The following is a 14164-nucleotide window of genomic DNA, read 5'->3' on the forward strand; positions in this document are numbered from 1 at the left end:
ATATAGAGGATCGTTATGCCTCGTTAGTTATTACACATCCAATCCACCGAGATCATCCCGTTCATGCAGCTGATTGCTTCGGACAGCCGATTACTTCTGATTTCTGGAAGTTCGACCAGGATTGCGTTCGTCACAGCAGACTTATCATTTTTCAGCTATTGAAGAACTTTTCGCACGTCGTTCAACGTCCGTAGGAAACGTATCACATTTCGGACGGTACCGAAAATACTTTCGGTTTGACGGTATGTAGTGTAGTTTCAAGTGATTTTTCACCAATCCAAATACGGGTATTTTCTGATCGACTAGTGCACTTGTGTCGGTACCATCTTACCATAGTGCAGTGAAAGAATGGCGGCCTTCACATCCTTATTTTATATCCTCATTGTAGTAGGATCTGCCCACGTTTTGTAAAACTTTCACATGCCGTTCCTAATAACGTGTTCTTTAGCTTCCACGAGTATCTTTCCGTTCGTGCCGATGTTTCATATTTTTCTCTAGGCTTTCCTACCGTTTCCTATTTTGACGTGTAGCCGCTGCAAGCATTCGGTTACTAGAGCAGGCTTGCATGCCACGAAAAAAAAATGGTCAGGGTCGAGTTTTGGTGCTCAGAAGATCCTGGCATCGGTGAAATCGGAAAAATGGCGAACATGAAAACAATAGAGTGATAAGAAAAAAATGACCCCCATCGGCCCACCCCTGAGTCGATTCCTTCTCCCACCAGGAGCACTTGCTCTAATTTTGAAGCAATTCGGACAAATCTAGCTACCGGACCAACGTGTCTGAAGTTTGTAAGCGATTTTTCGGCAATTTACACGAAGAAACCCGACTATATAGCATTTTCTGTAGGTTCAGCCGAATAGTACGTTCAGAAGAATTATAGTTAATAATACGAGTCATGTTTTGGTTAGAACAATTTAGTTCCACAGTTCAACGGAGAGAGATAGAAATTGGATGTCTTCCACAAAGTTGTAGAACAGCCAATTTGCAATGATTCTTCCGTACATCTCGCTATTCCATCTCTCTTCTTCGAAAAGTTAGTATTGTCTGTGGAAGTAGTTTTACGTCAAAAATATTCCACCCCACACAACATTTGAAGTAAACAACCGCACTTTTGAAACGCGACAGTACATTTTCGTCAACTTTTCTTATGTCGGCAAGAGTGACAACGGCGCCTTGAGTGTTGTTGAATCGATGCACACTCTGCGTCGAGATGTTGGTTTGTAGTTCGGGCTAGGGCAGAAGTAAAAAAGTAGACTGAACGAAGCAGCCACATAGAAATTTGACTTCTAATATTAATATTAACCAGCTTTGTATATTTTCCACAATTAATTCTCCTAACATTAGGGCGAGTAAACTCAACTAAAATTAAACCCGTGCCGTGAAATTGATTTAACAATATCCCTTTCCTCCTTATTGTGCATAGATTGTTGCTTTTTCTGGTCAACCTTTTCTTCCCTCTAATCCGCAGCAGAAGGTCTGGTCCTCCGTTGCCTGGATCGGGGTCTTGTCAATCGTCCCTTTCTTTGCCGATGCCTCTTATGACCATGGACAAGTCCTCCACCTGAAGCTGAGTTTGTTCCAACTTGTACTGCTCCACCTCCGGCGGATACTTGATTTGATCCAACGTATATATTTGTAACTTGATTTATTCCTATATTCATTGTTTCACCACCAGCTGCAACATGACTTGTTCCTATCTGCCCTGCTCCACTTCCAGTTGTAGTTGGACTTGTTCCAATCGGTTCTACTCCAGCTCCAACTGTAACTCCATTTGTTCCTGCTCCATTTCCAGCTGAAACTGAACTTGTTCCAGCATCTACTGGTCGAGCACCAGCTGTAGCTGGATTGGTTCCTATATTTACTGCTCCTTTTCCACCCGAAACTAGACTTGTTCCCGCTCCTGCACTCACACCAGCACCTAATCCTGCACCTGAATCTACATCTGTACCTATACCAGCACCTTTACCTACTCCTGTAACTTTACCTTGGGATGCGCTTCCTTTACCTACACTTACACCTACACTTGCACCTACTCCTGCACTTTCACCTGTACCTAGACCTGCGCCTACACTTGAACCTCCACCTTCACCTGTACCTACTCCTGCACCTACACCTGCGCCTGTACTTACACCAGCACCTTCACTTGTACCTACTCCCGCACCTACTCCTGTCGCTCCACCTACACCAGCACCTTCACTTACTCCTGCAACTTTACCTTTAGATGCGCTCCCTTCACCTACACTTGCACCTACTCCTGCACTTTCACCTGTACCTACTCCTGCACCTACACCTACACCTCTACCTATACCTACTCCTGCACCTACTCCTGCAGCTCCACCTATACCTGTACCTCCACCTACACCTGCGCCTAGACCTTTACTTGAACCTACACCTGAACCTCCACCTACACCTGAACCTCCACCTACATTTACACCTGCACCTGCACCTACGCCGGCACCTCCACCTACACTTACACTTGCACCTTCACCTCCACCTACACCTGCACCTGCACCGACACCTACGCCTACACCTGCTCCTAGATCTACACCTCCACCTACACCTACACCTGCGCCTACGCCTGCACCTCCACCTACGCCTACACCTGCTCCTAGATCGACACCTCCACCTACACCTAAACCAACACCTCCACCTACAACTGCACCTGAACCTACACCTCTACCTACACCAGCACCTGCACCGACACCTACGCCTACACCTGCTCCTAGATCTACACTTCCACCTACGCCTACACCTGCGCCTACCCCTGAACCTCCACCTACGCCTACACCTTCTCCTAGGTCTACACCTCCACCAACACCTTCACCTGCAGCTGAACCTAAACCTCCGCCTACACCTGCACCTACACCTCCACCTACACCTCTACCTACTCCTACTCCAACACTTGCGCCTATGCCTGCACCTCCACCAACACCTACACCTGCTCCTAACTCTACACCCCCACCTACACCTACGCCTACACCAGCACCTCCACCTACGCCTACATCTGCTTCTAGATTTACACCTCCACCTAAACCTATACCTGAATCTATACCTACACCTGCACCTCCACTTACGCCTACACCTGCTCCTAGATTTACACCCCCACCCACATTTACACCTGCACCTGAACCTACATCTACACCTGCACCTCCACCTACATTTGCACTTTCATCTATTCCTGCAAATTTACCTTCAAGTGAACCCCAATCACCTACACCTGCAACTACACTTCCACCTTCACCTACACCGGCACCTTCGCCTGCACCGTAACCTGCAGCTTCACCGACACCTTCACCAAAACCTTCACCTGCACCAAGATTAGCACCTGCACCTACACCTACACCTACACCTGCACCTGTACCTGTACCTGCACCTACACCTACACCAACACCGACACCCACACCTGCACCTACACCTACACCAACACCTGTACCTACGCCCACACCTACACCAACACCCACACCCTGACTTGCATCTCCACCGTAACCTGTTCCTGTGCTTGATGATTCAGCTGATGATGGTGTCACAATGGTCACACGAACTCTTATTCGGTTCCAGTTAGACGGCGAATCATCTTCTAGTTCCCTATCGTTGATGAGTTCACGTTCACTAGAACCATCGAGTTCACTTGCATCCTCTAGAAACCACCTAGAAGATTGATCGTCAAATTCACTCTCATCTTCGAGTTCACTTACGTCCTTACTAGAGGACAAATCGTCGTCGAATTCATTATTATAGTCAAGTTCGCTTTGGTCCCAATGGTTACTCCAACTAGAAGTCTTATCTTCATCCAGTTCCGTACCGTCTCGTAGGTTCCAATTAGAAGACGTATCGTCATCTAGTTCATTAACGCCCTCAAGTTCGCTTCCATTCCATTGATACAAACTGGAAGGCTTATCGTCGTTGAGTGAACTGTCACATGTGCATCGTTCAGCGACTGATTGAGCACAGCAAATCACACAACAGCAACATGGAGCGCCATCTGTTGATACGATGAAAGTTGATACAATCCAAATCAATACTACCGGTTTAACATCGTACGAAACTAGCCCCATGGCGTGTGAAACTGCATTAAACTTAAATCTCATTCTGAATCGTATTCAACTGGTAGAACTTTATACTAAACTGTCAATGACTGATTCGCTGATTGAATGTTACGACCAGATGGCGTAAAAAATAATAAACAATCAACTAAATCGATTTCGGAAGACTATATCTACAGATTAATAGACATAACACTTAAAAACAATGCTTCTCCCGCTATAGCAGTTATTTTAAATATTTGTAGTTGGAACTGTGGCCGCTTTTGGTATGATGGCGCCACTGACTTATGAACAAGTGGGGATAGACCACTAGTGAAAAATTGTTCCCAAGCCTGAGGGGATACCCTTTAACAAATGAGTTTTTGGGACCGTGTATAAAAGGTGGAGCTATTGTTCTAGGAAAATTGGGGCCCATATTATTGGCTCGAATCAAAACTCGTCGAAATGTCAATTGACGATAGGTTCATCCGGAGTGTTCATTTGTGTTTACATTTTGCTAGCGTTGCCAATTTTATTTTGTGTCCACCACCCAATGTGGCTACGCCACATCGCTTTTGCGCGTGCTGTCCGACTTCGCTACCGCTCAGTCGGACTTAAACTAGGGATAGCTCCTATGTTTGAGTAAGCCGGGCAAACGTGTGGATCACAGGCTCGCTTGCTTCCGAAGGCGGGTCGGTGGCCACCTCGCACGGCGGAACCTCAGCGGCTTTGCACCGCTTCGGTTCCTAGACCGGAATACGACTTAGAACCAGCCAGCATTCTGGCTGAACTTAACTGGGAAGTTTAGTAAAATTTAATCTGGAAAGAAAAATTTTCTGGCAACGCTCCAGCATCCCGTTGAATTCTAACGATTTCACCACCTGGGCGCCAGGTTGACGATATGAAATGAACTTTGTTTACTTTCGACAAGTTTTGATTCGAGCTAACAACATCCAGTCGAAAATTGACGGATCGATTTTTTTTTTTGAAGAAATTCCTCAGTGTTATGTCTGTTAGTCTGTGCTATTTTTATGGCTATAGAAAGGGCTGGCTCGAATCAAAACTTGTCGAAAGTAAACAATGTTCATTCCGTAGCGTCAAACTGGCACCCAGGTGGTGAAATAGCAAGAGTTCAACGGGATGTCGGAGCGTTGCCAGAAAATTTTTATTTCCCAGATTAAATTTTAGGAATCGATTGTCACTGAAGCCAGAATACGAATTAGAATCAGCCAGAATTCCGGCTCATTTTCGGTTGAACTTTACTGGGTTCCGGTAACCATCCGGTACCCTTCAGGAACCTCTGTTTAAGGTGTACCAGTGCGATGCGGCTTAGCCGCTTAACCGAGGCCTAGGAATCGAAGCGGCGCAGAGCCGCTGAGGATCCGCCGGGCGAAGTGGCCGCCTATCGTCAATTGACATTTCTACGAGTTTTGATTCGAGCCAGTAATAGGGACCCTTCTGTTAAGATTCATTGCAAGATAGAGCATGAGACGTTTCTGATCAGCTGATTATTTCTTGTTTATTTCTTCTGACGTTATTCGGGTGAGCGCCACGTCCGACAAAATCGCCGATTCGAGCCAGCATTAAACGAATCGGATCAACGAAAGATGCTCGTCGGAGGGATTTTTTCTGTTCGCAAGAGCAGAACAAAACAAACTTATTGAAAAAACCCTACTGAATTGTCAAACAAATGTCTTCGTGGATTTCCTAATGGAACATTGTAAGAAGACGTCATATGACTAAAAATGCTCGAAAAAATGACAGTTCAGCGAGCTTGTGTAGATGGTCTTAGAATTTAAAAGCAGTTCGAACCAGGTTTCGTACTGAGTGGAATCAAAAAGCCCATGTAAACAAGCTGTCTGAACTGTCAGAAAAGTGAGGTTATACATTTCCATGCAATGTTCTATATAGTTCAAATGAAATGCTAACCCCTGTGGCCAAATTCTTCGTCGTGGAGAACCGAGAGTGTCAAACTAAAACGTGTTTACATTTTCGCAGTATATCAATTGCAAATCATTCTGCAGCTGGGAGGGAGAAACAGACACTACGCACGAAGTGTAAATAATAGCACTTGTCAAGAAGCAAGAAAACTTTCGACAGCCAAAATCAATCAAGGTGGGCGACGCATAAATGAGCAAATTTCTTTTTGCGTGTCATTGATGCAAGCGTGTTACCGGCACATGACTTCAATCGTGTGATGGAAAGGATCTTGGGACAGTATAAAATCAGTGAAAGTTTTTTTCCCGGGTGCTTTACATTGATTTGAAGACAAAGTCAGACGACAGTTTGCTTCCAGTACTCGAGTGAAATGGGACAAATTTCGGAACGATGTGTCTAATCTTATACTTTTAAAATAGGATTTTTGTGCCGTTCTTCTCCTTCATTCTACCACGGTTTCCTAAAAAATTGCTTAAACTGAATATTAAAAACCGATACAACATTAAATTCAATCTGAAAAATAGAATTTAATTTTATAAAAATTTAACTAACAGAATCCTTGAATAAGGAAACTCGCCGGTAGAGGCATGTTTATCTGATTTGTGAAATGTTGACCAATGCATAGGTATTTGATAGGTAGATATATATATAGGTACGGCTGCAGCCTTGGAACGTAAATATCCATATAATGAAATAAACGAAAAAACGTTTGATATAACATGTTTTCGTTTTTATATTTTCCCTTTATTTACTACTGAAAAATATTGCCATCCTAAATAAAGTACAGAAAACTGTTTCCACCTTTCTTTTTACATCATCAAACAATTTTAACCGTCGAACTGTCAAATTTAGCCAAGGTTATTTTGCAAATAACTTTCGAAGTGTAAGATTTTAACTAATAGATAGAAATGGAATTTTTTCATGATTCTGATCATCAGATTAAGCTGCATGAGCACCCGAACATTAAAAATATTATGTCGATGTCAAACTTCACGTCGAAGTAACTTGCCAATTTTTTTCGAAACTTTGTTTATATTTATTAGCATGCATCTAAGCCGTTGATGATTTTCATTTTCGCAGTATACTCTCAAAAGAAACTTTAAACTGGAGAACCATCAAATCTGACTAGCAAGGTGTCACTCATTCTAAAATTGTTAAATCAGTCACAAATTTTTAAAACTTTCTTCGCACGATTTACACCATTATTACTTGTCTTTACTATAGATATGAAAATAGCTTTTATGACATGTTTTAAATAGAAAGATGATATAAATTATTTTAAACCAAAAAGTATTTTTGAATTACCAAAAAACGTGCACGTCACAGCATATTTTTTGATTCCATATTCCCATTTCTTGGAGTAGAGAACATTTACAGCGTCGTCACATTTCCATAACTGGTTTTATAACAAGCATAAAATATATTTTAGGCGTAGTTCATTGAGCTTAAGATGTAAATATTATTTGAAATTTTCATATAAAATTAGCGTTTATTTTACATTATAGCAAGATCGCAATATTGTCTTAAAACGATGCTCGAAACTTTTGAACGCATCTAAATTCTTATTCATCATTGAATACATAGAAATACAATTTATTTGATTGTGGCAGCACGGATTACCGAAAAATCTATCTGGCTAATTTCAAAATGGCATTAAAATCACAAAAAAAAACTTTAATAATATTTACTGCTACACCCAATCTAGACAAAAAATCAAGGAAATTCATCGTTCGGAAACATTTTCAAGCAAGCATATGATAACAATACTCTCATTTCCTCGATGAACACTTTTTTGTAGCTCGGAGTGACAGTTTCGTTCTGGCTGGCTATGACATTCACATTTATTGAGTCTGTTTCTCCCTCCCAGTTCTGCAGTATTGAGGGTTGGACATCTATATTGTTACGTTTAGAAAGCTGAGCTCTATCGATTTATGTAATAAAATAAGTCAGTTCATCCTTCATTTAATGACGCGGGTGACTTCATCCAGTGTTAACGGATTAATCCACGGAAATAAAAGTTAACAAAATAAAAGCATCGCACATCCAAACGGACAAGTCCACAGCTTCTCTACTGGCTAATTTTTAATTTAGCTACGTCGGTTCCCCCGTCCTTCCGGTATTTGATGCCAACAGAAATGCTTTCTTTCAAGTGGTTTACCGTTTTCTCATCCCCCTCTTCTCCCTGCCAATGTTCGGAATTCTCAGTCGCTTCCATCACTCGTCGCCAGGCAGCGTCATTCAGCATTCAACAAGAACCGACCACACACATTTTCCAGATGCCATACGTCATCAGCAAGCATGACCTTGCTCTCCCCCCATACACACGAACACGAACAACACGAAGGAGGAAGAAGAGGGTACTCAGCACCGATATTGGATAACGGTTAAGCAACGCGATTATTGCTCTCGGAAGAAACGGAAGGTGGAAGCGAAAACAAACCGCTTACGCTATTTGATCGGCATGAAAGTGCTCCATTGGAATGCAGGAGGGCAAATCGCACATTCGATACGGATTCGCATTCCGACGTGACTCTAGCGCAGTAAAAGTGGCGAGCGGCCGCCAAGAAGCCGAGCGAAGGCGGTGACGACTGCGACGACGACGACGGTGCGACTCAGGGAGCAGCAACCGGATCGGATATGTGTACGTGTTTTCACTCCACTGCCTCTTCCTGCTCGTATACGTCTTCTGAGCATTTCCGGAAGAGCTCAAGATGGAAGCGTCACCCTCGCCGTGTGTGAATGCTTCGGTGGAGACGGTTTGGGAATTGTATAATTTTTGGTTTTCCTGATTCGTCGATAAGCGGACGGAAGTGTGTTCCGGTTGGATGAAGGTTTGAGGGGATTCCGCATCGTCGAAATTTGGCTGGAACCGATACACTACGGTTGGGCCGTTTTTCTTTCCGATGGCCGTTCATTCTTGGCCCTTTCTGATTGAACCAGATTGATGGATGCTGTGCTTAGATCAATCGATTGCTGTTTAATTAGGTCAAAAAGCCAACTGATACTTTTTTGTATTTTTATATCTAAAATTATAAATAAAACTTTTTATATAAAAATTACAACACCTTCCATTCAAAAATATTGACTCCTATTAGGTTCTTTACTGCCACAGTTAACCTCACTTTTCTGAACAGTTCACTAGTACTGTTTACATGGACTTTGTGGACTACTAGATTAGCTCGAAGCAAATCGCAATGAATTATTCACATTTTTTAAGGTGAAGATATACGGAAGCCACGTTGCTAGGCTCCGACTCGTTTGTTTACATTGAAAAAAAACTGAAATCTGAAGTGAAAATTCAAATGCACAAATGAGAGTTTCCGAACATTTTCCTTTGGTCACCCGCACATTGACAGAAAATTTGAAGTTTTGTTAGTAAACGATTAAAGTTTCGCGAGTGTTTTTGCAGTGGTGTGTGAATAAAGTGCATTTGAAAAAGTGCAATGAAAACGAGAAGAAGAAAAATAAGAGTGTTTCGAAAAGAAACCCCAAGTGAAGAGGGGTGATATTTTCGCACAAAATAGGAGCTACAGATGGCATTCCGTCAAAAACTCGGATTGATTGTATAGGAAAATGTTCTAGCTTCCTTAAGTAGCAGTTTCGTGGCACATCAGCAAGGTACTAACCTGTGTTGAAAAACGTATTTTTATTTTTTCTCATGTCAGATACATGGTTAGGCAGGGGAGAGGGATGTGTGCGGCGTAGCAGCTATGTTGTGGCTCGCATGTATAATGTCCTTAAGTCCATGTAAAAAGCACAAGCGAACTGTCAAAAATTGCGATTTGCTTCGAGCGAATCTACAAAACAAAACAAAATTTTTCTATGTTCATATAAACAGTACTAGTGAATTGTCAAAAAAGTAAGGTTAACTGTGTCAGTAATGAATCTAATTGTTACATTTTGAATGTTAATAGAGACGAATTCAATAAAACTAGAATTTTATTCTTCATTGAATGACCCAATTAATCGGTCCCATGAGATTAAAATCATTTAAACAGCTGTTAAACTTTGCAAATCATAAAATTATTTTATTACGCTCACAGTATTTGGGTCATCCAGAAACGGAATGACAATTTTATCTGAATCATCTACGAAGTAAGTAAATTGAAAGCGAACGGGAAACAAGGAAAAATAGGCTGATTGCAAGATATAAATTACTACGTCCAAAAAGACAGCCCCATCAGCATCAGTAGTGAAATTCCAAAACAAAATGGAACAGAAGACCACTTCCCCCGGGAAGGCAAATCAACCATTCGCTGCTCGACCGAGGGCTGACGGCCCGACATTTACCATAGTTCTCGCTGAGCACTATAGTAGGACTCAGTCCAACACAGTCGACGAAGAAGCAACAAAGTAAGCATCTACTAACAACTGTCAAGATAAAACCGAGCATTTTATTTGCATCAGTTTTCGGAGGGCGATATTTTTATGTGTGACAAGTAATAAAAATTTAATTTAGCTCGACGCGGCCGTCCTCTACTGCCGCGCGCTTCCCTTATTTTAGCAACAGTGACTGTGGATGGGAGGACCGATATGGCAAGTCATCGTGGATGGCCAGAACAGAGGACTGACGAAATGGAGACACGGAACCGTTGCCACCCTATCGGAGTGATGAAACGTCTAATAATCATAAGGTGATGAACCTTTTTTTTCGGTTACTGATGAAATGTGATGTTTGAGTCTTTTTAGCAAACGAAACAATATCAATAATGCGGCGTAATTCATCGGCACAGTTAATTTTTTTGACAGTGTACTACTACTGGTGACATGGACTTGAAAATTTTTAATTCAACCTAATTGAATACTTTACGGTGACGTCACTAATAAATTCGACCATTCATTTTTTACAGTCCGCTTGTATTGTTTACATGGTCTTAGAAAAAATTCTTTGCGATTTGCTTCGAGCGAATCTAGTTGTCCGCAAAATTTTTCTAAGTCCATGTAAACAGTACAAGCGAACTGTCAAGAAAAGTGAGGTTAACTAAAGTAAAGAACCTAATAGAGTTACAGATTCTTATTTTCGCACTTGAGCCTTCACACGTTTCGTTAAATTAGGTGACAATAGGTTCGGAAAAGTACTCCTGAGTTCAACTCCCTTCGTGTAGCTCCGTTCTGAATAAGCCAGGATGAATGACAGTGCTGAACAATACATATATACCATCCCACAAAAGTCCTCTAACAGCCTGCGATGATGCTGGCATGCCTCGGTATAGCACTAGAGCTGTTCGAGGAATCTTTATCCGTTGAATGTATTTTTTTTTTGTTCTCCTTCCTTTTAAAATATTTATCGACCATTTTTGCGGGCCTTTCGGATTGTACCATTATTTCATCATTTGCTGACAGTTGCCCCGAGATCGAATGAAGGGGCTTCGTTATACTTGTTACAACTGTCTCATTATTACAACGAACAATGGGATGATTATTTATGGCAAATGTGCACCTACTCATTTTCATTCTACTAGCGCCAAGTGATGTTGACCTGCGTTGACTTTTCTGTAGATAATGACCTGAGTTCTTTGTATTTGCGATTTCGTTTAATACGTTACGTAGGATATTAAATTTCTAATAAAACATCGCTTTTATGTTGTTTTACTCAAATTTTCAATGTTGAACGTGTGGAATATTGACGGAAACACGGAATTTCGCGCGGTATTTCGTAAGGAATTTGGAGCAAAATTTCGCACAAAACATCGCGCGGAATTTCGCACGAAGCATCGCGTGAAATTTCACACAGAATATTGTGCGGAGTTTCACGTGAAATTTCGCATGGAATTTTGCACGAAAATTCGTGCTGGATTTCGCGCGGTAATTTGCACGAAATTTCGCACGGAATTTCTCGCGGATTTTGCACGGAATTTCTCGCGGATTTCGCGCGGAGTTTCACACGGAATTTCGTGCGGTATTCCACAAGGAATTTTGCATTCTCCCAGAATTTCGCACGAAAAATCGCGTGGAACTTCACACGGAATTTCGTGTGTAATTTCGCGCGGAATTTCACACGGAATTTTGTGCCATATTTTGCACGGAACTTCGCAGAATTTCGTGCGGACTTTCACACGTTATTACGCGCGGAATTTTGTGCGGAATTTCGCGCAGAATTTTACACAAAATTTCGCACATAATTGCGCACGGAATTTCGCAAGAATTTTCGCAAGAAACATCGCGCAGAATTTCACACGGAATTTCGCGCATAATTTCACGCGAAATATCAGAATGAATTTCGCGCGGTATTTTGCAAGGAATTTCACACGGAATTCCGTGTGGAATTTTGCAAATAATTTCGTGCGGAATTTCGCACAGAATTTTGCACGTAATTTCACACGGAATTCCGTGCGGAATTTTGCATGGAATTTCACGCCAAATTTCCCACAGAGTTTTGCGCGGAATTTCGCCCAGAATATTGCACGGAATTTTGAGCGAAATTTTACATGAAATTTTGCACGGAAATTTGCCCGTGATTTGGTACAATTGCGCGCAAAATCTCGTCGGAGTTTCACGCGGATTTTTGCAAAGAATTTCGCGCGGAATTCCGTACACAATTTCGCACGGAATTTCGCTGGAAATTTCGCCCGGAATATCGCACGAAACTTTGAGCAGAATGTTACATGGAATTTTGCACGGAATTTCGCCCGTGATTTGGCAGGCAATTTCGCATGGGGTTTCACGCGTGACTTCACACGGAATTTCTAGCAGAATTTCGTGAATTTCGCACAGATTTTCGGGCGCAATTTCACATGGAATTTTGTGCGGAATTTCGCCCGGAATTTCACGCGGAATGTCGCACGTAATTTAGCGCGATATTTCGTTAAGAATTTTGAGCGGAATTTCTCACGAAATTTCGAGCGGAATTTCGCACGAAATTTTGAGAGGAATTTTGCACGAAATTTCGCACGGAATTTCATGCGGAATTTCGCCTGGAATTTCACGCGGAATTTTTCGCAGTATTTCGTGCGGAATTCCGTACAGAATTCCGCACTGAATTTCGCACGAAATTTTGCAGGGAATTTCGCACGAAATTTTGCAGGGAATCTCGCCCAGAATTTTGAGTGGAATTTCGCACGGAATTTCATGCGGAAATTCGAACAGAATTTAATGTGGAATTTCGCACAAAATTTCGTGCGGAATTTCGCACAGAACTGCGCGGAAGTTCATAGAGAATTTCGCTCGGAATATCGCACGACATTTTGAGTCGAATTTTACATAGAATTTTGCGCGGAATTCATGTAGAATTTCGCACGGAATTTTGCGCGGAATTTCACGCGAAACTTTACAACGAATTTCGCGCGGTATTTTGCACGGAATTTCGTACCGAATATTGTACAGAATTTCGTGTGGAATTTCGCACAGAATTTTGCGCGGAATTTCGCACGGAATTTCATGCGGAATTTTGCACGGAATTTTCCACAGGATTTTGCGTGGAATTTCGCCCAGAATATTGCACGGATTTTGCGCGGATTTTCGCACGAAATTTTGCAGGGAATTTCGCACGAAATTTCGCAACGAATTTCGCCCAGAATTTTGAGTGGAATTTTGCACGAAATTTCATGCGGAAATTCCCACAGAATTTAACGCGGAATTTCGCACAGAATTTCGCGCGGAATTTGGCACAGAACTCTGCGCGGAATTTCGTAGAGAATTTCGCTCGGAATATCGCACGGAATTTTGAGCAGAATTTTACATAGAATTATGCGCGGAATTTCGTGTGGAATTTTGCACGGAATTTCGTACCGAATTTTGTACAGAATTTCGTGCGGAATTTCGCACAGATTTTTGCGCGAAATTTCACACAGAATTTTGCGCGAAATTTCGCACAGAATTTCGCTGGATTTCGCACAGAATTTCGCGGAATTTCACACAGAATTTCGTGCGGAATTTCGCACAGAGCTTCGCGTGGAATTTCGCACGGAATTTCGCAGGGAATTCCGACCTAGAACATCGCGCGGAATTTTGAACGGAATTTTACATGGTATATTGCACGGAAATTCGCCCGTGATTTGGCATTCAATTTCGAGCGGAATTTCGCGCGCGACTTACCTGGAATTTTACGCGTGACTTCACACGGAATTTTGAAAGGAATTTCGAGCAGAACTTTGGAATTTCACACGGATTTTTTTCGCGGAATTTCGCGCGTCATTTGACGCGGTATTTCGCACAGGATTTTGCAGGGAATTTCGCCCGCAATTTTGAGTGGAATCTCGCACGAA

General features: G+C 42.2%; 1 protein-coding gene and 1 long non-coding RNA gene across 3 annotated transcripts; one reads left to right on the plus strand and one right to left on the minus strand.

Annotated features, from left to right (window-relative positions):
- Positions 1 to 1308: 1308 nt before the first annotated feature.
- LOC131676124 (fibroin heavy chain-like) lies at positions 1309 to 4055 on the minus strand. The gene is made up of 2 exons (XM_058955249.1): positions 2669 to 4055; positions 1309 to 2542 (listed from the first exon to the last, which is right to left on the minus strand). Exons 1-2 carry the CDS (start codon positions 4053 to 4055, stop codon positions 1458 to 1460), a joined length of 2472 nt encoding a protein of 823 aa, XP_058811232.1. The 3' UTR covers positions 1309 to 1457.
- Positions 4056 to 9948: 5893 nt separating this feature from the next.
- Positions 9949 to 10949, plus strand: LOC131684680 (uncharacterized). 2 transcript variants are annotated; one of them, XR_009304675.1, is made up of 4 exons: positions 9951 to 10055; positions 10132 to 10313; positions 10465 to 10594; positions 10650 to 10949. It is a non-coding gene; the product is annotated as an uncharacterized LOC131684680 (long non-coding RNA). The 2 variants fall into 2 exon arrangements; XR_009304674.1 differs by having other exon boundaries at positions 9949 to 10313.
- Positions 10950 to 14164: the final 3215 nt, after the last annotated feature.

The sequence above is a fragment of the Topomyia yanbarensis genome, chromosome 1 (assembly GCF_030247195.1).
Source record: "Topomyia yanbarensis strain Yona2022 chromosome 1, ASM3024719v1, whole genome shotgun sequence".
In the NCBI taxonomy this organism is placed as follows: Eukaryota; Metazoa; Arthropoda; class Insecta; order Diptera; family Culicidae; genus Topomyia; species Topomyia yanbarensis.

Coding starts and splice junctions, on each gene's coding strand:
- LOC131676124 (XM_058955249.1), bottom strand. CDS start 4,055: ATGGGGCTAGTTTCGTACGATGTTAAACCGGTAGTATTGATTTGGATT. Junction 2,543..2,668: donor TGGTGTAGGTAGAGGTGTAG/GTTCAGGTGCAG, acceptor GTGGAGGTGTAG/ATCTAGGAGCAGGTGTAGGC.